The sequence below is a fragment of the Ornithorhynchus anatinus genome, chromosome 14 (assembly GCF_004115215.2).
Source record: "Ornithorhynchus anatinus isolate Pmale09 chromosome 14, mOrnAna1.pri.v4, whole genome shotgun sequence".
NCBI lineage: Eukaryota > Metazoa > Chordata > Mammalia > Monotremata > Ornithorhynchidae > Ornithorhynchus > Ornithorhynchus anatinus.
In genome coordinates, this window is record NC_041741.1 from 41,235,831 (window position 1) to 41,259,842 (window position 24,012).

The 24,012-nt window shown below is 44.2% G+C and overlaps 1 protein-coding gene and 1 long non-coding RNA gene across 4 annotated transcripts; one reads left to right on the forward strand and one right to left on the reverse strand.

Annotated features, from left to right (window-relative positions):
• The first annotated feature begins 362 nt into the window (after nucleotides 1-362).
• Nucleotides 363-20,106, forward strand: TMEM263 (transmembrane protein 263). Of its 3 annotated transcripts, none has more exons than XM_029078462.2 (3): nucleotides 363-385; nucleotides 15,954-16,023; nucleotides 17,199-20,106. In XM_029078462.2, the coding sequence occupies exons 2-3, from the start codon at nucleotides 15,960-15,962 to the stop codon at nucleotides 17,483-17,485; spliced, it is 351 nt and encodes a 116-aa protein (XP_028934295.1). In that variant the 5' UTR covers nucleotides 363-385; nucleotides 15,954-15,959; the 3' UTR covers nucleotides 17,486-20,106. The 3 variants fall into 3 exon arrangements, with proteins under 3 accessions (XP_028934295.1, XP_028934294.1, XP_039770059.1); XM_029078461.2 differs by lacking the exon at nucleotides 363-385 and adding an exon at nucleotides 777-941; XM_039914125.1 differs by lacking the exon at nucleotides 363-385 and adding an exon at nucleotides 14,752-14,774.
• On the reverse strand, nucleotides 15,999-22,643 carry LOC114816359. Its single transcript, XR_003764122.2, has 2 exons — nucleotides 22,446-22,643; nucleotides 15,999-17,450 (listed from the first exon to the last, which is right to left on the reverse strand). It is a non-coding gene; the product is annotated as an uncharacterized LOC114816359 (long non-coding RNA).
• Between the last annotated feature and the right edge of the window lie 1,369 nt (nucleotides 22,644-24,012).

Below are 24,012 nucleotides of genomic sequence, written 5' to 3' on the forward strand. Positions count from 1 at the left end.
GAATGAATAATGAGTGAGTGAACAAATGGATGGAGGAATGAATAATGATTGAACGAATGAATGGATGGATGGAGGAATGAATAATGAGCGAACGAATGAATGAGTGAGCGGGTGGATGAATGAATGAATAATGAGTGAACGAATGAATGAATGAATGGATGGATGGATGGATGAATGAATAATGAATGAGTGAACAGATGGATGGAGGAATGAACGACGGAAGAGGCGGCGCGTGTGAGAGGCCTCCCCCCGCCCCGCGGCCGGTGGAGGGTGGCTCCCTAGGGCAAGAAGAAGAAGAAGAAGAAGAAGAAGAAGAAGAATGTTGGTATTTGTTAAGCGCTTCCTATGTGCCGAGCACTGTTCTAAGCGCTGGGGCAGATACAAGGTAATCGGGTTGTCCCACGTGGGGCTCCCAGTCTTCATCCCCATTTTACAGATGAGGGAACTGAGGCGCAGAGAAGTGAAGTGGCTTGCCCTCAGTCACAGGGAAGGGAAGGAAAAAGGGAAGGAAAAAGGGAAGGGAAGGGAAGGAAAAAGGGAAGGGAAGGGAAGGGAAGGGAAGGAAAAAGGGAAGGGAAGGGAAGGGTCTCGCGGCGGGGGCGGGCGCGCGGGCGCCGCCCCGAGGCGGACAGACAGGGCGGCAGGCGGCCGGACGGAGGGTCCGTCGGTCGTTCGGTCGGTCGGTCGTTCGGTCGTTCGGGCCGGCAGGGGGCGGGGCTGAGGCGGGCGGGGCCGCGCGTGGGAGCGCGCCTGCGCCTTCCGGCTGGAGCGCGCCGGAGGCCGGAGCGGGGGCGGGTTCAAACGGGCGCCACGTCCGCAGCCCCGCGGCCCCGCACCCGCACCCAGGACCGGACCCGCACCGCTCCGCACCCCCGCCTCCTCATCGCCACCGCCACCGCCACAGCGACCGCCGCCGCCCCCCAGCTCCCACCCCGGCCCAGGTGCGTAACCCCCGCTCCTCCGGCCGCCACGCCGCCCCCCATCTCCTCCTCCATCTCCTCCTCCATCTCCTCCTCCATCTCCTCCGCGGGTCCCGGCCCGGTCGGCCTGCGTCTTCATTGTCCTCCCCCCAGCGCGCTCACTACGCTCTGCTGTGCACGTAGTAAGCGCTCGGCCCGGACCCCCGCTGATGATGGGGGGGGGGGCTCCCAGCCGACCCCCCCCCCAGTCATTCATTCATTCAGTCGCCCCTATTGAGCGCTTACTACGCGCAGAGCACTGCTCTAAGCGCTTGGGATGGACGTTGGGCAACAGATAGAGACCACCCCTGCCCAACCAGGGGCTCCCAGTCTCACCACCTCCCTCTCTTCACCCGCTGCCATTTCCTGAGCACTCACAATGTGCAGAGCCCTGCACTAAGCGCTTGGGATGGACAGTTGGACAACAGACACCACCCCTGCCCTACAACGGGCTCCAAATCCACCCACCCCTCTCTCTTCATCCGCTGCCCTTTCCTGAGCGCTCACCATGTGCAGAGCACTGCTCTAAGCGCTTGGGATGCACAAGGGGCAACAGTTAGAGACCACCCTTGCCCTACAAGGGGCTCCCAGTCCACCCAGTCCTCTCTCTTCACCCGCTGCCATTTCCTGAGCGCTTACTAGGTGCCGAGCACCGCACTAAGCGCTTGGAATGGACAGTTGGACAACAGAGACCACTCCTGCCCAACCAGGAGCTCCCAGTCCACCCCCCCCCCCCTTCACCCGCTGCCCTTTCCTGAGCACTCACAATGTGCAGAGCACTGCTCTAAGCGCTCAGGATGGACGATTGGACAACAGAGACCACCTTTGCCCTACAAGGGGTTCCCAGTCCACCCACGCCTCTCTTTTCATCCGCTGCCACTTCCTGAGCACTCACCATGTGCGGAGCACTGCTCTAAGCGCTTGGGATGGACAGTTGGACAACAGACACCACCCTTGCCCCACAACGGGCTCCCAGTCCACCCACCCCTCTCTCTTCCTCCGCTGCCATTTCCTGAGCACTTAGAATGTGCAGAGCACTGCACTAAGCGCTTGGGATGGACAATTGGACAACAGACACCACCCTTGCCCTACAAGGGGCTCCCAGTCCACCCACCCCTCTCTCTTCCTCCGCTGCCATTTCCTGAGCATACTCACAATGTGCAGAGCACTGCACTAAGCGCTTGGGATGCACATTGGGCAGCAGTTAGAGACCACCCCTGCCCTACAAGGGGCTCCCAGTCCATCCACCCACCTCTCTTCATCCGCCGCCATTTCCTGGGGTGAGACCTATCGGAGATGGAGGCAAGAGCCACCCCAGTCCCCAAGATTTGGCTATTTAAATTTTAAACCCCTTAAAGGCAGGGATGGTCTCACGTTAATGATGGTATTACTGTGCGCCAAGCGTCGGGATAGGTAGAGGGCCCATCGGGTTGTCCCACGTGGGGCTCACGGTCTTCATCCCCATTTTTCAGATGAGGGAACTGAGGCCCGGAGAGGCGGGGTGGCCTGCCCAAGGGTCACCCAGCAGACGGGGAGGCAGCGTGGTAGAGGGGAAAGGGCCCGGGCTGGGGAGTCGGAGGTCGTGGGTTCGAATCCCGCCTCCTCTGCTTGTCAGCCCTCTGACTTTGAGCATGTCACTTCACTTCTCCAGGCCTCAGTTCCCTCATCTGTAAAATGGGGATCAAGACTGGGAGCCCTAGATACAGATACATCAGATACAACCTGCTGACCCTGTATCTACCCCAGCGCTTAGAACAGGGCTTGGCACATAGTGCTTAACAAATACCAACATGACTATGGTTGTGGTGGGATTAGAACCCACGACCTCCGACTCCCCAGCCCAGGTTCTTTCTAATGTGCTCTTCCAGGTCCCCAGTGCAGCGCTGCGCGCACAGTAAGCGCCCAGTCGATACTGTCGGTTAATCGATGAAGACCCCCAGACACAGTTTGAGGTGTGGGCCCGAGGCGAGCTGTCCTGCGGTCTTGTGTTTATTCAATAGTATTTATTGAGCGCTTACTATGTGCAGAGCACTGTACTAAGCGCTTGGAATGGACAGTTCGGCCACAGATGGAGACAATCCCTGCCCACAGTCTAGAGAGAAGCCCACCCGATCTGACCCCCGGATCCACATCCCTGCCCCTCCAACCCTGTCTATAGTTGTATTGCCCTCTCCTAAGCGCCTAGTATAGTGCTCTGCGCTCAGGAAGCGCTCGATAAATATGACTGAATGAATGAATGAATGACCTCCCCGGTCCTTCCTCTTACAGGCAGGGAATGCTCACTAATAATGACGGTATTTGTTAAGCGCCTGCTATGTGGTGTTCTGTTGTACTCCCAAGCGCTTAATACAGTGTCTTGCACATAGTTAAGTGCTCAGTAAATCACCGGTTGTGGAGAATGGAGGGGGGCGGGGGTGTGTGTGTGTGTGTACAACGTGGAGGAGGGAGGTGCCAAGCTCAGCAAACTCCAGCTCCTCCAGGGTCAATCTTTGCCTCCCTTGCCACGTCACTCCCTCTGCCTTTAGGGGGAAAAAAACCACCAAGATTTGGCAGCTCCTTAGGGGGTGTGTTGGGGAAAATTGGGGCCTCCGGGTAAATCCTAAGGCTCCCGAGCAAAGGAGACTTTTTGTTGGATTTACCTCCTTCCCCTAAAAATAGATTACACGGAATAGCCGCGGATGAAAGTGCCTGGTTTTTGTGGGACTGCTAGAGACACCTAAAACAGCCCTTCTCCATGGCTGCTGTACCGAATATTAAAAAGGGACGGTTGACCCTTTGGCCGAGTTTTAGTAATCAATGGTATTTATTGAGTGCCGGCTGGCTGAAGAGCCCAGTACCAAACGCTTGGGAGAGTAGTGTGCCAACAGACGTTTAGTTGTGCATATACGCACGTACCGGAAAATGGACCCTTTAATGCCCCCGGAGGTATGCCGGGTTTTCCAGACGGTTTTTTCCTTAGCCTGGGATAAAAAGTGTGCTAAGAAAACGTCAATAAAAATCGACATGCCGCAAGTATGAAATGAACCGGGGTGATGGAGTGGAGAGAATGGGGGACTGAGATTCCTTAGAATTGGGGCTTGCTGATATTTGTGAGCTGCCTTGGGCGAGTTAAGGAACCCTTTTATTTCAGTTTCTTCATGTGTAATATGGGGGTGGTAATAATGATGATGGTATTTTCTTAAGCGTTTACTGTATGCCAGGCACTGTTACTTGCCCCTCCCTTACAAGACGACTGTGAGGAGAAAATGAAGCCAGAAAAACGTTCTGGAAAAAATGAATGAAATTTTTATTTACATTATTACTAGCTGACGACTTATAGGGTCAAATATTACATCTGGCTGTCTGAGGACTACTGTCCAATCTCCTTATCGGGTATTTACCCCTGTGTTTAGTACAGTACCTGGCATATAGTAAGCACTTAAATATCACATTTATCATCATTTTTATTATTGAGCACCTACTGTTCTAGACATACAATCTAAAATTGATATTAGGTGCAAATGTAAATATGTTATTGTATACTATATTACTATTTATAATTGATATATTTCCACACCTCTTGTCCTATAAGTAATAGTTCCAAATGGGCATCATCTCATGTGTAGTTTAGAAATGTTTCCTTTTTCAGTTATCCTACTGAAGCTGACCTCCAGTAAAAGTTGAGTGTTACAGCCCATTAGCTAGTGACATAAAATTGCATGTTATTTACATCCTTAAAGTACTTGCATTAAAGTTTTATAGAAGTGCTTAGAAGAAACACCCTATAGTAGTTTGGCAAAGCCACTAACTAAAATTTGGGCAGGCGTCCTTTATGTGGAGGGCATTACCAAACCCAGTTATATTTAATATTGGCCCTCAGTTTAAAAGTACACCCAGCTGACATGAAAAGTGGAAGGTCGTCTTCCCCTCTCCATTGTCACCCTAAAGGAGGCCTCTTCCCTAAGCTAAAGGTCCCCATGTCATCCCTGGTCCCCTCTTATTTTCAGCTCTCTACTCCCATTTTTACTATTTGCCACACTTGTTAAAGGCTCACTTTGCAGAGTCTACGGAAAGGTTCAAACATTTTTTTAAAAAATGTTAATAATAATAATGTTGGTATTTGTTAAGCGTTTACTATGTGCAGAGCACTGTTCTAAGCGCTGGAGGAGATACAAGGTCATCAGGTTGTCAAGAACTTACTATGTCCCAGGCTCTGTATTAAGCGCTGGGATAGATACAGGCTAATCAGGTTGGACACAGCCCCTGTCCCACCAGGGGCTCACAGTCTTAATCCCCATTTTGCACTCAAGGTAACTGAAGCACAGAGATTTTAAGTCACTTGTCCAAAGTCACACAGTAGACAAGTGGTGGAACCAGATTTAGAACCCAGATTCTTCTGACACCCAGTCCCAGGCTCGAGCCACTAACCCATCCTGCTTCTCATAATTCAGACATAATTCAGACATGGTTCTGGGACCTTGAGCTAAATGGCATGGGGAGATGATTGGTGAATGACTCTCAAGTAAAGATTTAAATAACTAATTTTTTTCTGTGTCTATCTCAACCACCATAAAGGCAGTGAGAAGCAGCGTGGCTCAGTGGAAAGAGCACGGGCTTTGGAGTCAGGGCTCATGAGTTCGAATCCCAGCTCTGCCACTTGTCGGCTGTGTGACTGTGGGCAAGTCACTTAACTTCTCTGTGCCTCAGTTCCCTCATCTGTAAAATGGGGATTAAGACTGTGAGCCCCACGTGGGACAACCTGATTCCCCTATGTCTACCCCAGCGCTTAGAACAGTGCTCGGCACATAGTAAGCGCTTAACAAATACCAACATTATTATTATTATTATTAAGCTGCTGGACATTACAGTTAAGAGTCTCTGGGTTCATTTCTGCCTGTTTCCCTCCCGTGGGCCCAAGCCCATTCCCAGCAATTAGGTGGGGAGGTGGCAACCACATCTTTTTATAGACCCAGGAACTATCCCTCCAGTCTATTCCCCAAATCCCTTGAGTGGGGAAGAAGTCAAACTGACTGGGGCTGAGGGAAAAAGAAGCCGCTAGAAGCTAGCAGAACCAGGCCCTGCAAAGTACTGCTGTGGTCTGAATATAGCACCTCCTTTTGTCTGCCCCTCATCCTGGGTCATCCTAACCTGTTGTCCTAGCCCAACTGAACTGTGGCCATCCAGGGAAGAGAAAAGCTTATGCCCAAACCACTCTTCGATTCTTGTCAGAGCCCCAGAAAATAGCTGAAGATAACAGTTTTCCAGAGAGAACAGTTGGAGTGATCATATTGGCTGTCTCCAGAATGCCCACATTTTGGAGTGGGCAAGTCATGACTGGTCGTGAGCAGCCTGTGTACATGAGATTCTATTGTATGCCCTAGGGAATGGCTACAATTTCTATCTATTACCTACTACACTAAGACATGAACTTTAAATTGTATCACTTAAAGGCCTAAGTGAGGTTTTGTTCTCTACTAGATACATTAGTTTGGTCCCTCTGCTATTTTTAGAGAAAGTTAGATTATATATTATAATTTCTTTTCTTCCATGAATAAAGAGTAGGCTTTTATAAGATTTGTTATTGAGCTCTATAGAATTCCCAAGGCACTTGGATTAGCCGCTTCTATTATTAGAGTACATTTACTCAACCCCTCATGTTTCAGAGAGGAAAAGGGGGGAAAGGATGCATTTGCCAGCTGCTCTTTGTATAATGGGCTCAAGGTAGAAATAGACAATACCATTGCCTCCAAAATATATTTTTAAATAACTGCAATGAGTTGGCAGTGCTGATGGAATACCAAACGACAATAAAGAGATCCTTAATTTTATTAAAGCCTCTTTCAAATATCCATTTACACAGACAGATATAACTATGGAAACTTTAAGGGTTTATTCCCTCTTGAGTTTTCCAATAAGAAAGTCTAAATCTGGCAGGGTTAACTCAGTCAACTAGGCTGCAGAGGCCTAGAGTGATAGTCATGAATGAGATAGGTCAGAGTTCCCTTCTGAAATCAAATTCCTCTGTGGCAAGAAAAGGAATATGACAGTCTCCCCCCAAAAGAATGTCTCTTTGTAGAAAAGGATCAATTTGGTGGGGCTTGGGCTTAGTAGAAAGTCAGATTTGCACAGTAGAGTCTCCATAGTGAAGTGTTTGGGGTTGAGTTGGTGTCAACATCAGTTTTAAGGAATCCTTGGTCACCCATGACCTGATGAGCCGCCCTCATTCACATTGATAAACCGTGATATCATCTAACCTGAAGGACAGCTATAATGCTATTTCTCTGATTGGCATCTTAATTGGCTCCTTGGGAATGGAGTTAAGCAAAATAGGGGTAAACTGCATATTTTCCTCAAGACAATTGTGTTCTTGCAAATTCCCACATCGGGTTGTAGTATTCCTTGTAGTGTGTGCACAAGAAGTTTCTTCTGCCCCTGGCACACCTTATCCAAACAGGCTTGGTTTGCCAGGTGAAATCTCCGTAATTTTGTAACAGAGCTGAAGTGAAAGCATTAGTAATGGCAAAATTGAGTGTAAAATACTGGGAACAGTGTTAGAGGGGGTGAAAGATGGCTAAAGCCATTTGTTTTTTTAATATAACAATCATATTTATCAAGCACTTACTGTGTACAGAGCATGGTATTAAGCGCTTGAGAGAGCACCCTATAAGAAGAGTTGGTAGACATGTCCCCTGCCCACGATAAGTTTAGAGTCTAGAAGGGGAGTCTAGAGCTTGAACTGTTCAAAAATACTTCATCTAGAGACAGCATCATTCTTAAAAACCTAAGAAGTAAAATTTATTTTCCAACTTCTTGCAACGTGACCTTTATCTCCCAAAACTAACTGGAATCTCTAAAAGTTGAATGTGAGAGCCTGACCAAGGAGGAGGGCTTAAGACTCTGTAGTCAGCTGACTAGAGATTGAATACTAGTCTCCCTCGGGTTGTTGGGGGGTTTTTTTTATATACTCTTGAGCAACTTGAAAGCAATGCCCATCAATTAAAAAATCCTATACACTCATCATTATTTCCTCATTCTACTTTTGCTAGCTCCTAGTTGTCACTTTTTCTTATTATATATCTGTAGCCAAATTCAGTGACATCTCCCTTTATAAACAAATTCTTCAGATTTTTTTTTTAAATTTTGCCCTTTTTGCCATGGTTTGGAACCTTCACATGGAGTGCAGATTCTACCCATACAGGCTCTGCAGTTGTGGGGAAGAAGAGAGTGGAGCCAATAAAGAAGGGATTTTTCAGTTCTCCCCTTCTTTAAGCAACACCGGTTTACCAATTGGCTCTGCTTTTCCAGGGTTTTGGTGCTTCCTGAAACACTGCTAGGTGCAGCGTTCACATAGCTGGGATTGGCGCCGCCCCAGTTTTCAGGATTTCTCTACCTTCCGTCCACCCACCGTCCCTTTTATCAGGCTCTCCATGTCAGGTCTTCCTTCCCTTCCACCCACTGCAGGTAGCGAGTACCCCGTGCCTTGTGATTGGGTACCCAAAATTTAAACACCCATCCCTAGCCTTAGTTAATGTTAATCTATGTAGTTTCACTCCACACTTCGGAGGAAGAAGTAGAACAAGGACTAAGGACAACCCTTTTTCTTAGCAGAGAAAAGTCTTTATGAGACTTGGAGTATTTATTATTTCTGGCACTTCACTGCACGAAGCCCATACAGTGTGCATTGTACTAAACTCAAGGAAAAGGTAAACATGGGCCCCGGGCGACTCAGTCTAAACCATCTGGGATAGGATGGGCAAAGAGAAAGGAATAATGGGGTAATTCAGTAACCTCCACTCAAGTAACACTACATTACTACACGGAGGGAAGAGTCCACAGGGTCGTCATCGGTCCAGTGGGCCCCAACCTTCCTGACACCCCTAAGAATTGTATAGATCACTGCCTTCCTTTCCCTACCTTCCATTCTGCTCTGAGCCATTAGGTTGCCCTCACTCAGTTTCTGTGTCAGGAGGGTAGTCTATCAGGAGTAGATCTTCACCTGGCGAGGGCTGCCCTGAGCCCTAAGTGGTTCCTGGAAGCCCAGTAAGGGATGATGGGGAGGCCTGTACTCATTGATGCAGGCTCCTGCAAAAACGACATCGAGCAGGGTATTTATTTTTAAACTAGTTAAATGTTAATGGGGGGAGGGTAAAATTTTGTACACTAACTTGTAGAGAAAGTAGTATTAAGAGCGTAATGTTTTACTAAGAGTGGAAAAGTGCCCCAGTGCGATATAGACATGGTCCCTGGCCCACCAAGGGGCTTACAGTCTAAAAATAAGGGAAGAAAGTAAGCTTTGTCCTCCCTAAGCAGGGATCATGTCTACTAACTTGGTACTCTCATTCACTCATTCATTCGATTGTATTTATTAAGCACTTACTGGGTGCAGAGTACTGTACTAAGTGCTTGGGAAAGTACAATACAACAATAAAGTGACAGTCCCTGCCCACGAAGAGCTCAGTCTTACAGCCTCTCCCAAGTGCTTAGTACAGCGCTCCACATACAGTGTGCGCTCAATAGAAGCCTTTGATTGAGAAAAGGGCATTGGGGCAGACACCCAAGTAGAAGCAAACAGGACAGAAGACAAAGGCCATGATTAACATGAAAGGAGCTGTAGGATCTGTGGCTTCTCGGGGCCACGAGACCTCAGCATTCTAACAAGAGAAGGTTTGCGATGCTGCTGATGTTTGAGCCCTACCCGGCCTGGAGCAAGGACCAAGGGCAGTAGAGAACAGTCCTCTAGACTGTAAGCTTGTTGTGGGCAGGGAATGTCTGTTATATCGTTGGATTCTCCCAATCGCTTAGTACAGTGCCACCCACACAGTAAGGGCTCATTAAATGACTGAGCACCACTGTCCCGCATGGTTGAGCCCCGGGGGTCAACTGTCAGATGGATGGCTTGCTAAGGCGGCTGCTACTTCTGCTGCTGAGTGGCAGAATTCATTCAATAGTATTTATTGAGCACTTACTATGTGCAGAGCACTGTACTAAGCGCTTGGAATGTACAGTCTGCCTCCATCCAGCCTGCCAACTGAGTATCTCTTCTAATGTAGCCCTGGGAACTCTTGGAACTCTCAGCTTTCTGTCAGGAAGGAGAATTTCGAAATATGATTTGTAGTCTTGCTTTGAGTTTCCGCGTGTTTGCCTCCTGGGGTCATTAGAGAAACTCTGTGGCTCGGTGGAAAGAGCACGGGCTTGGGAGTCAGAGGATGAGGGTTCTAATTCTGCCTCTGCCTCGTGTCTGCTGTGTCACCTGGGCAAATCACTTAACACTTCTGGGCCTCAGTTACCTCATCTGTAAAATGGGGATTAAAAGTGTGAGCCCCACGTGGGACAACCTGATTACCCTGTGTCTACCCCAGCGCTTAGAGCAGTACTTAGCACATAGTAAGCACTTACCAAATACCATAATTATTATTACCACTCTATCCTCAGACAAGCTAGCAGGCCAGAGTGACCTTGCAGGTCACTGTGGGCGAGACACTGTTTCTGTTGGGTCTCAATACATTGGATTAGTTCTAAAAGTGGTGAGAGGAGCTTGGGCAAAAAAGCTCCTTCCTTTCCTAGCACGGGTGAAGGGAGAAGGGGCATGTGTACACCCTCACAACATTTTTAGCATTCCTCTGGCCACCTGGGACTTGAGGCTTCAGTAATGGATGGGAGAGGACTCCTCACCCCAGAGGTTGACCTGGAATTAGAGTGAGGGGAAAGGGAGATGAGAAGTAAAGTGTCCTTGAGATGAAAATTGACTGAAGAGTGGCTACACAATGCCTCTTGCAGGCGAGATTCCACCACCAAAGTGGGGCCATTCTAAAGGAAAACCTTTGTGGGGGGACACCCTGGTCATCTCCCTCCCTTACCTTCTTTTCCTCCCCCAGGCACCTCCCAAATGAATTGAGTGCCAGGGACCATCTCCCATCTCTTCTAGTGGTGCGGAACCCCCTCTCCCTTTTTCAGTCCAAACAGGTTGGACCAGCTTGCCTAAACCATTCGATTTTAAGATTAACATACCTTTTATTTGCATTCAATCTCTTCCTGAAATGGAGGAGCTGACCGTCTTGGCTTCAGGCAAGCAGGTTGATTCTCAAATTTGGTTAGTGAATTTACCAAGACCCTTCATTAAGCGTTAACTCCAGACCCTTCTCTTAGAGCAATGAACATGGATGTAGTCTCCAAGTAATTGAAGCAGATCAGGTAAGAAGTTGTGTATAAAGAAATACACCCCTATTGTATGCGAATACAGTTTACAGTGTGTATGTTTGATAAGAAGTACCTTTCTCCCCATTAGCCCTGCCACCCGGGACCTGAAACAATGTTTCGGTCTAGTCCTCTCTAACAGTGGCTGGCAATCCTAGCCAGTTTACATTCCACTATTGTACTGGATAGTATCAGGGTCCCACAAAGGGCTTTTGAGGTGTAGATAGGATCAACGGTTTGAATTATAATCTGTAAAGATGAGTAACCTAGTGCAAAACCTAATTTCTTTGAATCCCCTCAGGACTTTTTTCAAATTGAAAATGAGTTGTTTAGGAAAGAATAGCAGCACAGGGTTTAATTTTTCACCTTGGGATATGTTTCCCTTGTTATCTTAGGCCAAGTATTCCTTGAATTTAATGTTACTGTGCATGACCCTTGGTTACACAACCATTAGTCTAACCCTGTGCAGATTGTCAAGGGCATCAAGACATTTTTCAGCATATCAATCGGAGGGAACCCCCTCCCGGCCCCAGGTACACACACTCTTTTCTCCAATACCACTCTCAAAAAAAAAAAATGGGCCCCCCCCCAAAAAGAAGAGGATGTGTGGAGATGGAGAATCTCAAGTGTTAGCTGAAGTTTGGGGAAAAACTCTTTACTTAATTTTATTGTAAAATACTAGTATTTCAAAATCTGGGAGCAGGGGATGGATGGGAAATGTTTAGTGGGTACACAGCCAGGTGAGAAGCAGTGTGGCCTAGTGGAAAGAGCACATGCCTGGGAGTCAGAGGATCAGGGTTCTGTTCCCAGCTCTACCACTTACCTGCTGTATGATGATGGGCAAGTCACTTCTCTGTGCCTCAGTTTCTTCATCTATACAATGGAAATTAAATACCTGTTCTCCCACCCGCTTAGATTGTGAGTCCCATGTGGAACAGGGACTGTCCAATGATGGCTTCTGTTGGACCTACCCCAGAGCTTAGTGTATTCTTGCCCTAAATAGTAAGTGCTTAACAAATACCACAGTTATCATCCCTGATTAATGAGTATTTAATATCCCAAGAAATTTGTGAACTTTAAAACCAGTAAGATCACTAGGAACACCCAGTAGGAGAAGAGCTAAAGTTAGTCACCCACTCAGACTTCAGGGTTGGCTGATGGAAACCCAGGCTATGTTGGTACTTTAACCTTCATTTAGGGTTACCGCCATGGGAAAACAAGGACTTACCCTTATTTTTCCTATAGGCTTGATTGTTTACCATTCACATGTTATCAGTGAATGGCAAGTATTGCTGTATTCCTTTATTATCTCTTTTGGCATTTGGTAGATAAGGAAGTTTGGCCTTACCAAGGGTCCAGACAGTATGTGGAAATTCCTGCCTTTACTTACCTGGCAAGACCTTATTTACCAAAAATGAAAAGTTTGGGGCAGGCCATTGAGAATATTACTTGGCCTTCCCTTCATAGTGGGTTATGTTCTCTGTTATGTTCAGATGCTCTCTGAAACTGTTTATTGCCCTTTCCTATTAATCTCCAGTCATAACTTGCCAAATGGCATATCAAATTCTTCCCATTTTTAGTTACAGGTAATAATAATTATGGTATTTGATAAGTGCTTATGGGTCAGGCACTGTTGAAAACACTGGGGTAATAATAATGTTGGTATTTGTTAAGTGCTTACTATGTGCAGAGCACTGTTCTAAGCGCTGGGGTAGATACAGGGTAATCAGGTTGTCCCACGTGAGGCTCACAGTTAATCCCCATTTTACAGATGAGGTAACTGAGGCACAGAGAAGTTAAGTGACTTGCCAACAGTCACACAGCTGACAAGTGGCAGAGCCGGGAGTTGAACCCATGACCTCTGACTCTGAAGCCCAGGCTCTTTCCACTGAGCCACGCTGTACAGGTATAATGTATATTTGTTTTAGCTTAGCCTGTCTCCCCCCCACTAGGCTGTAAGCACGTAATGTGTCTGCTAACTCTGTTGTATTGTGCTCTCCCAAGCACTTACTACAGTACTGTGCACATTGTAAGGGCTCAATAAATACCATTAATTAATTGGTACAAGTGAATCCGGTTGCACCCAGTCCCTCTGTCCCTCCCAGGGCTCCCTCTAAGTAGGAAAGGCTACTTTGATGTTGAAATGAGGTAATGTCAGACTAGTAAGAGATTTGATCAGGAAAGGCACCAAAACTTTCTCTGGTAACCACAGCTTCTCACTCCCCTACAAGTAGGTAAAAGCTGAATACAAAATGTAGTTGAGACTCTTCACTTGCTCCAAGAAGTAAGTGATGGAAGAGGGGTTCCAAGCCCAGAATAGACAGTGGTGGGGAAAAAAACAGAAACAAGTTTGTGTGATGATAATTGTGCTATTAAGTGCTTACAGTGTGCAACATACTTGGGGTAGTCACAATATAATCAGATTGGACACAGGTCCCAGCTTACTTGGGTCTCACAGTCGTAAAGCAGGGGAGAACAGATATTTTAACACCATTTTACGGATGAGCTAATTTAGGCATAGAGAAGTTGTGACTTACTAAATGTTACACAGCAGACAGATGTTAGAGCCAAGATTAGAACCTAGGTCTCCTGACTCCCAAATCCATGCTCTCTCCACTAGACAATGATGCTTCAGATTTGATCTGTGGCCCACAAGGAGGCCACAATGTAAGTGGGGGTGGGGAGGTGACATTTGTATACATATGTATATTAAAAAATATACACATATATTAGAATGTAATGGAAACACAGTTAAGGCAAATTAATATGTTTATCACAGTTCACATCTGTTTATCTACTAAGGCTCCTTGAAGACAAGGTTTTCCTACCATAGTGCTCTTCCAAGAGGTTAATATAATATTTTGCAATCAATCAATGGTATTTGAGCATTTACTGTACTGAAGTAGTAAGTGTTTGGGGAAAGTATGATACAGTGGAGTTCTTAGACGCAACTCCTTCCTGCAAGGAGCTTAAATTCTACGGTGGTAGATAAACATTAAATAGCAGTTAGGAGAATATAGGATATAAGGATATTTACATAAGAGCTGTGGGGCCCATTGAGTATCCAAGTATCTAGAGGGTACATAGCCAAGCATAGCCGATGCAGAGGAGAGGCCAGATGGGGAAATGCTCAGCTTTTCAGGGAATGCTAGTTATTGATTTGATTGGGAAGGTTAGTTGGTTACAAACTGCCACATGCTTCCCAACATGCTGAAATTTCGGTATGCCGGCCTCCATTGAGGTTCATTCCCCTAAGCGTAGGGCGGGAGGAGAGAGACTGACTTTTGTGTGTCCCCCTCCCTTGATCAGAGGAGAAGTAGCGTGGCTCAGTGGAAAGAGCCCGGGCTTTGGAGTCAGAGGTCATGGGTTCGAATCCTGGCTCGGCCACTTGTCAGCTGTGTGACTTTGGGTAAGTCACTTAACTTCTCAGTGCCTCAGTTACCTCATCTGTAAAATGGGGATTAAGACTTTGAGCCCCACATGGGACAACCTGATTCCTGTGTCTACCCCAGTGCTTAGAACAGTGCTCGGCACATAGTAAGTGCTTAACAAATACCAACATTATTATTATCAGAGAGATGCTCCCTCAAAGCCCAATGGCTGGGGCATCTAGACTCCATGACTTGCAGCAAGCACAGGGTGGTGAGCCTGTACTCCTTGTAGTGTTGTCTGTGATTGTACCCCAGTACCTGTGTGCACTGTATTAGCTACAATAGGGGGTTGCAAACAATAGTTAAAACTTTAACTGGCTGCTTTTATCGAAGTGCTAGATATTCAAAGATTTTGGTGAAGAGGAAAGGCTAACCCTACCCAAGCCCCGGGGGAGGTCCTGGGAGTCTCCATTCAGAAGACTGTTTCCTGATCAGATTAGGAAAATAAACAATCCTGCTGCCCATCTGAAGTAGTGTGGAAATCAGATTAACAGAATTTATGCAAATGCTCCATGGGAGCTGATTATTCAAAAACTGAGAACTTCTCCTGAAGGAATTCAGTAGCCAAGATTGCAGTTATTTTATGGGGGATGTTCAATCATTCAGTCGCATTTATTGAGAGCTTACTGTGTGCACAGCACTGTACTAAGCGCTTGGAAGGTACAATTCGGCAACAGAGGCAATCCCTACCCAGCAAGGGGGTCTGAAGTTCCAATTAGCAAGGGACTGGATAACACAGTGACACAACTGCAGCAAATGACTCTTTTATCTACCCCAGTGCTTGGCACATGGTAAGTGCTCAAATATTATGTTCTCAAATCTATTCAAGAACATAAGATACTTAATTGACAGGATACACTGTGCCCAGTGGACCACCATGTGCCAAGTTGTTAGACTCTCTCTTCGGTTTTTTAATTTGTCTCCTCTATGGAAACCACTTCCATAACTGCTGGGGTCCTGTTTTCTGGCTAGGCATAAAGACCCCATGTATTCCCTTGTAACTCTCTGCTCTGAGCAAAGGTAGACTTTTAAAAGTAGGAAAAGAAATGGGAGTCCACTCCAGAATATCTGAATTCTTATTTCGAGCACCAGAGACGCATCCAAGTACTAAAGAGGTCCTGAATTAGTTGGAGTGTCAAGCCAGGCAAAGTATTTTGCTTGCAGTGTTGGAAAGCTTGCCATTTGTCTGCGGTCCTAGTCTCTCTTTTAAAAAAACAAAAAACCCTTATTTCTGATGGTGGCAAATAGAGCCTTTCAAAATTTGCAACATGCAAAGAAAAGATCTTCTAGAGGATTTAAACTCCTGGCAAACTGTCAGGTAGCAGTGAAATTATTGGTCTCAATTTTCACGCTTACTGTGATGCACAATAGATTTATGTATCTTTTCTAGGAAACCATGAATCAAGCAGACAAAAACCAACAGGAAGTCCCATCATATCTTAATGATGAACCTCCAGAAGGTAAATTTTTATTCTCTCCTAGTTACCTTACACTTTGGAATTCAAACATTTTGAAGTTTCTAAATCATTTACAATACTTTAGTTCAAATTGAGGATTATAAATTCTAACTATTTTTGTTTTTGTGTATTTTTTTTTCCTAAAGGAACATTAGGAGCACAGTAGCCATGGTTACATGGTTCTAGCATACCATTTATTTACTGGTACATTGTCCCCTTCCTTTCACCTTCCTCCTGTTTAATGTGGAAATGAAATATTTTTGTAAGCAGTGATAGGGGGAATAAGCTGATTTAGATGGGTAGGAAGAGAAGGGAGGGAAGCTGTTAGAATTCATTGAGTTCCTATTGTATGCGGGACTCAGTCTCTAGTGTCATCTTACCTTTCTCTTCATCCCTTTATACTTTTCATCTCCTCTTAACTTGATATTTATGACATTGTGCCCCCCTATTTTGTGGGCAACAAATTAAGGCAACTATGCCCAGAAATACACTATTTTTAAAGGTATTTTTTCCCAATGTTTGCCGCATGCTCACCTAGGTTAAAAATTCCCAAGCGCTATTCAAAATGCACTAGTATTACACTATTACAGTACAACTAATATCATACAGATCAATATTTATAGAGCTATACGTCAAGCGTGAATCAACACCTAGCTCTGAAACAGGATTTCAGACTTTTCTATCTTCTGGCCAAATGGCTGGGAATGTTATGATGGTTCAAAATGGAGTGTCTTTAGAGGAGATCTGCTGAATACAGCCCATCGTCCTCTTCTGCCGTCCAGTAGCAGGATGAGGAGAGCTGGTATTCATTAAGTGCTTAGCATTTACAGTACCACCCGATGTAATTGTTCAGTTAAGCCAAAAGTTGCAGACCTCTGGCCTGGGCATGATATTCCAGGGTACTTGGTTTCTATTGTGGTCCAGAAGTGGGGCTCAGGAGGCCCTAGGTAAGAAAACAGAACCCAGGCATCCTCTACAAACTCCCTTATTCTGAACTTTAGCTTGCCTTCCATCCAGACTCCGGGGCTACAGGGGATAGAGGAGATGGCTGGGTCCGTGTGTTCAGACTCTGGGAAGTTTAAGTTTTAAAATAGCCTTATGGCTAGGCGGCCCTGGGATGATAGTTGTGTGCTATTAAAGGTCTTGATTTGGATTTTCTGTCCATTTTCTCTAATTAGGTTCAATGAAAGATCATCCCCAGCAACAACCTGGTATGCTCTCTCGTGTGACTGGTGGCCTGTTCAGTGTAACAAAGGGAGCCGTCGGTGCCACGCTTGGTGGGGTAGTTTGGATTGGAGGGAAGAGTCTGGAGGTGACCAAGACGGCTGTTACTTCAGTGCCTTCCATGGGAATAGGGCTCGTCAAAGGAGGAGTATCCGCAGTGGCCGGTGGTGTGACGGCTGTTGGATCTGCAGTCGTAAACAAAGTGCCTTTAACAGGAAAAAAGAAAGATAAATCTGACTAAAAGATATTAAGACTCACTTCATCTTGCAGCATTATGATGCCAGTGGCATTGAATTGCTAAGATATGGACCCTTCCAAAAAAAAAAAACCAAACATTTTTTTTTTTTTTTTTTGGATGGTTCTCTAAAGTGCTGTGCTGGAAGTATTGAATGACTTCATCTGCAGAGGACAAGAGACCAGTACTAGCACAGCATATGAAGGTTCCTCTAACTGGGTCCAGTTTTTTATCTGGTGAAATGTTACATTTGTTGACTAGTAACTGAAGGTATGGTATGTTTGAATCTTTACTGTAAGTCTTTCAGTTCAGCGAAAAATGTGAAAGCTGTTTTAGTGGACAATCTCTGCAGTTGCATATGCACAGCAATATGCCAGGCGACTTATTACAAGCCTTTTGAGAAGGGACGGAAACTGTACCCTTGATGTGCCTAATAGTTTCAGATGTCTCTTAGCCTTTTCAGGCTAACAAGGCATATTTTGCTTGCAGAGCCTAGCAAGAATATAACAGGAATTAGTCTCAAAAATGCTCAACCATTTGATGTGATTTATTTCTGAGCTAAGTACTGTTTGTTAGATTTGCATTACATTCACTTGATCAGTGATACCTTCAACAGAGAACATGTTTTCTACTGCCCACGATTTCAGAGCAATTCTTAGATTAAGCTGTAGACTTCTTTGTATTTCATAAGAAATTAGCCTTTGACAAGAATCTCAGGAGTGTTCAGGTAAAGGCACATATTGTTGCCAAAAGGTTAAAAATTGCTGTTGTTTTTTTTTCCCCAAATGAGTGATGCCTCTCAAAATGTAGGTAAATTACTTTAAATCCAGGTTTGTGATCCAAGGTAACACACATCTTGCAAGACTTAAAAGTACTTCTCTTTACAGTTGAGTTTAATATTTAGAAAGGCGTCTTATTTAAAATGCAGCAAATGACTTCAAAGTTCTTGTTTCAAGAATTAATTTTCTGCATTCCTTTTATTCCTAAAAGAAGCATAAATCAACAGAACCATTTTTTGGACAGATATTTACATAAAAGGAAGATAATTTAGGAGGTCATGTTTATACCTTGTGATAGTGAAGACAGACTCCAGAACTTAATATTTGAGCATTGAATCTACAATACTGTTTCTAGAGCAGTTTTACACGCAGAATTTAAAAAGGCAAGTTCCATGTCTAGAGCCTTTTGCAGATTTTCTGAATGCCAACTGCAAATGCTAATACTGAACATCTATTCCCCATGGGTCAGTGATGACCTTCATGTTACATGTGCTCATTTCTTAATACTGTGTCCGCAGAGGGCATATGAAGCATGGTTCTGACCTCCCAATATTATTCGGTTCCAAAATATATGTGGAAACAAGTGTACGTTGACCATAAACTTAGTCATTGGCATTTTACCTGTGCACCCAGATCCACTTGCCAGTGTTTGGATATTAAACTAGTCTTTTGGATTGTCTTTTGTGGGTAATCAAAACCATATCTAAGATGACTTGGGTAAAACTGCTTCCCCTCAATGAAATATAAATGTTGGTTTACAGTTAATTTAGTAATGTACAACCTAGCGTATCAGGATTAAATTACAGCAGTAGATCCAAAAGATTGAAGGTTTAAATTTAAGACTTTTCTGTGCTTTATTAAACATTTAAATCTTCGACAATCCATGAGTACTGTTTTCAGCATACGTTTTGTGCTAAAACAAATCAGTGAGTTTAGCAAAAATCTTTTTAAATTTAAGCGGTAACTTACCAGAAGTATATTTAGAAAACACTTGACGGTAGTAACCTGTACAAGCACCACACTTAGCAAAGATCCAGGCTATGAAATTTTGTCTAAAATAACATTGGAGAACTTATTTAATGTTTGGAAAAGTGATTTTTTGCTTTCCTGTTAGTGTGTTTCCTAATTTATCCCTTGCAGTCATAGAAGCTGCAGCTTTTTCCTAAACTTCTTTAAAGTGTAAAATTTTAGTTTAGAGCTTGTGTGCATATTTATTTTCATTCTTGCTTGTCTTGCATCAAAAACTATTCTAATTGTTTTCTACTGTTGACAAGCACCTACTACACTCCCTTTCAGGTGTTGTGTAAAGCTAGTTTTCTTGACTTGACATGTAAATTGTTTCTGAACATTTTTCTTAAGTACTTTCTGTGGCACAGGAGGGCTTCAGAAGATGGCAGAAAACTAGTCTGTGTGGTTAGTATAGAAATATACTTTGAAATAAACCTGCCAGTTAATACATACTACCGTTTGTTCTTCCATTCCAATTTTATTTACTTAGATTAGTAATTTGACCTGTTAACAGGACTCTGAGAAATGAGACCGCACAGCACCTGGAGGCATTGGTTTTTGACTGTAACATTCAAGCACGTTTTACAGTGAGTGGGAGTTCCGGCACAATGAAGCTATCTTGTGTAACCCACACAAGTCTGATAGTAACATGGTATGCAGTAAATGTTGGCATTATGCATCCTGTATTTAGTGGAAGGTGACCCAGTGTCACATGGAAATATGCATTCAAAATCATCTGTCTGTATTCGGTGAATGACAAGATGAATGAATCTCTGAAGGACTTTAGGACTTTGAGATCTACAAAAGATTTTTAAAAAGCAAATAAAAGGCTTAAGTTAATGTCTTTCATTTTTTTCCAGTCTAGAAGCAGGTTTATAGCCAATTCAGTTATTTCTATTAATGCTATTAACTAAACTGTGGGATTTTATATGCAATGGTCTATTAAAATAGTGGATGGCAGTGGGATTCCCAACTCAAAAATAAAAGGAAAAAATGCATTTTCAATACAATGCTTACAAATATTCACTAGTAACTTTTCTATTTTATAATCAAATTTACATATTTCCACATATGGATGAGTAGAAGATAGAGCCCATCTTCACTTAACATTGTGGGGGAGAAAAAACTCTCACTTGAGGCCAAACTTTTCAAAATGGATAACGAGAAAAGCCCTAGTTTAGAAGTTTACATAAATTCACCTGGAGACAACAGTAGAGCCACAGACTATCCCATGACAGAAGGTTGGTCATCAGATACCTGGATTTTCCATTATCCTGTCTTCTGCTCACATGCTTAAAAAGGCAACAAGATACCTCTAAGTGGAAGTTAAGATGCTACAAATCTTGTGGGAAACTTGTAGCTCAATGAGCTACTAGCACTAAGTGTTTGAGAGACAGTGGTTGAGACTGTGCAGAAGACAGTTCTCTAGAAGTGGGCAAACAGCATGGGCCTGGGCATCAGAAAAACCTGATTTCCAATCCCAGCTCCACCACTTGTCTCTGGGTCTGTTTTCACCTCATCTGCAAAATGGGGAATTAAGATTGAGCCTCATATGAGATAAGAAACGTAACCAATCTGATTAGCTTGCATCTTCTCCCCCTCTTAGTGCTTAACAGATCCCATTAAAAAAACCACAAATGGATTACTTTTTAGCATACATGCCTGCAGACGTTCATTAACAACAGATGCTGTTATGAAATCCTATCCAGACAGTTCAACCGTACAGGAAGAAAGGTAGGAAACAATTAAGAACACTAACAGAGTGTCTGGCAGCCTCCACACTGGTGTGGTGATAATGGCTTATCAAAACTTGTACTAAGTTGAAGATTTACAAGGCTGCTTTGTAGGGGGGAAGGAGAACACTTCATGCATGATGTAAGACTTAGCTAGCTTTGGGAACATTTTCACTAATGCTACCTTCAAACTTTACTCAACATCGAACGGCAAGATGCAATTACTAGTCACAAGCACCTAGACTGCAGCCGACTTACCATCAGTTAAGCAATACAGTAAGTGGGCAATCCTCCACTGGGCAAGGCAAGTGAGGAGAATGGGTGACTGTAAGCTTCTTGTAGGCAGGGATCATCTCTAGCAGTGTATGTATTGTATTCTCCCAAGTGCTTAGTACAGTACTCTACACTAAGTACCACTGATTGATGACAGCAGTATAGCCAGGAACCTGCTGTATGTTGTTGTGAAAAGGGACAAGCACAAGCCAGAAGGGCAGGATACAGTTTAAAAACTTAGTGAAACAGTCTCAAACAGGAGGCAGGAGACCTCGAAGTTTAGCACAGGAGTGGTGATGAAAATGAGCAGGTGAAGAGGACTGATAAAATGGGAAGAGTGGTGAGAAGTCTTAAATGCCCGCAGGACCTAAGGAGTCACAGGAACTGTGTCTGATCTGATTATGTTGTATCTAACCCCAAATTTAGCACAGTGCTTGGCACGTAATAAGTGCGGAATAGACAATAACCAACCAGTTCTTGAGGTTCTTGGTTAAGAAAACAGCCCTGATGTTTCTGAGTCAGTCATACCCTTGACTCTTGTTACTTGTATAGATTAAAAATATGCACCATTTCTCTTGAAATAGCTACTCAGACTCATTTCAAATGGTCCAACACACAGGTCAATGAGTTTAATAATAATAACTGTATTTGCTAAGCGCTTACTTTGTGCTAGGTACTGTATGTTTAAATGATAGGGGTAGTAAAGTCTGTGAACCATGCTGAATGATTCAAGCACAGTGACCGCTAGTAATGGGGAATGAATGGATTCTTTAAAATACCAATTCGTTTATGGGGCTAGTCTACTCTCTGGTGGACCCAATAACTTGCCTGAATTTCCGTAGCGGGCTGGGAAGAAAGTAATGGTTTCTGAGGTGCCCCTGGAACCAATTCAAGGCCCCCCAGTTTGCTATGAACAATCCAGAACCAGCAGTCTCCGGTTTTGCTCCCAACTAGAATGGACATGGTGGACAGGCACTAGTAAAGTCAGAACATATCGGTTCTCTCTCCCGCTTAGCCTGTGAGCCCCTGGGACGAAGGCCGTGTTTCACTTGATTATTTTGTATCTATCTCAGCACTTAAAACAGTGCTTGGCACATAGTAAGCACTTAATATTACAATTATTATTGTTATTAGAACAGAAACCAAGGACTACGAGCATGCAGTGCAACTTACCTAATGGCTTGTGGTTCTGTGGCAGTCATCAACTTGGTTGAGGTTTGCTAGAACATCTAGATAGCTTCGGTGGATTTTAATTTCCATGGAAATGAAGCATTATACTAAAATGTGAATCAATCCATCAATGGTATTTATTGAGCACTTAGTGTGTAGAGAAGCAGCATGGCCTAGTGGCAAGAGCCCAGGCCTGGGAATCAGAGGATTTGGATTCTAATCCCAGCTCCACCACTTGTGTGCTGGGTAACTTTGGGCAAGTCCCTTCACTTCTCTGTACCTCAGTTACCTCATTGGTAAAATAAGAATTAAAATCATGAACCCTATGTGGGACAGAGACTGTGTCCAACCTGATTATCCCATATCTACCCCAGCACTTAATACAGTGCCTGGCGCATAGTAAACACTTAACAAAAAACATCAAAAAAATAACACTCTACTAAGCGCTTGGGAAAATATGATGCAAAGTGAATGAAATGCTACCATAAGTTGTAACATGAGAGGAGTTGTTTACTCATATTTTCTCCTTTTGTTTTGCAAGGTGTGAACTCCCAAAAGGGGACTAATTTTAATTTGTTATTGGCTCTGTTCTTTAATTCTCTTGGGAAAATCAAATAGAATGTTGCTTGAATTGTTATATATAAAGAATGATCCTATCTGCTATAATCATAACAACACCACAATTATTTCTTTGTTTTTTCTTTTCCCAAAGAGATAAACTGGGAAAGGGAGGAAAGAAGGTAAAGAAAACAAATTCCTTTCAGATGCTTTGGAGTTAGTCTAAGGATTAGTCCTGGAAGTGGTGTTTTGGTGTTTCCTCTTAAAAAGTGCCTAAAAATAGCCTTCTGACTTGTCAAACTTTTAGGATTGTGTAAGATGCCTGAATGAAGAAGTCAAATGAACTAAACTATGAATGCTGATTCAACAGGGACCATGCGGGCAATTGCTTACACAACTTGCGTGGGAAAATTAGTACTACTACTAACTTCCCACTTTCCCCTAGACATATAGTCTGGTGCAAAGAAATTGGGACCAGAAACCACCACTTACTCCAGTCTTTGGATATCTGTCAGTCTCCTCTATGCCTGTTTTGATGTAATCTAAAGCCTCTGACAGAGTGGAATCAATGATATTTATTGACTGCTTTCTATGTGCAGAGCACTATACTAAGCACATGAGAGTACACAACAACAGAATTAGCCGACACATTCCCTGCCCAAAATGAGCATACAAGTCTTGAGGGAGATCAAAAATATCTAGTGGCACAGATTCTTCAGGGACTCACTATCCGGGGCACAAGTGCCTTAGGCAGTAATAATAATAACTGGTATTTGTTAAGCACTTATTGTGAGGTCAAGCACTAAACTAAGCCCATAAGATAATAATTATGGTGGTGGTTAAGTGCTTACTATATGCCAAGCACTGTTCTAAGCACTAGTTGGGTAATTAGGTTGTCCCATGTGGGGCTCATGGTCTAAATCCCCAATTTACAGATGAGGTAACTGAGGCACAGAGAGATGAAGCGGCTTGCCTATGGTCACACAGCAGACAAGTGAAGGAGCTGGGATTA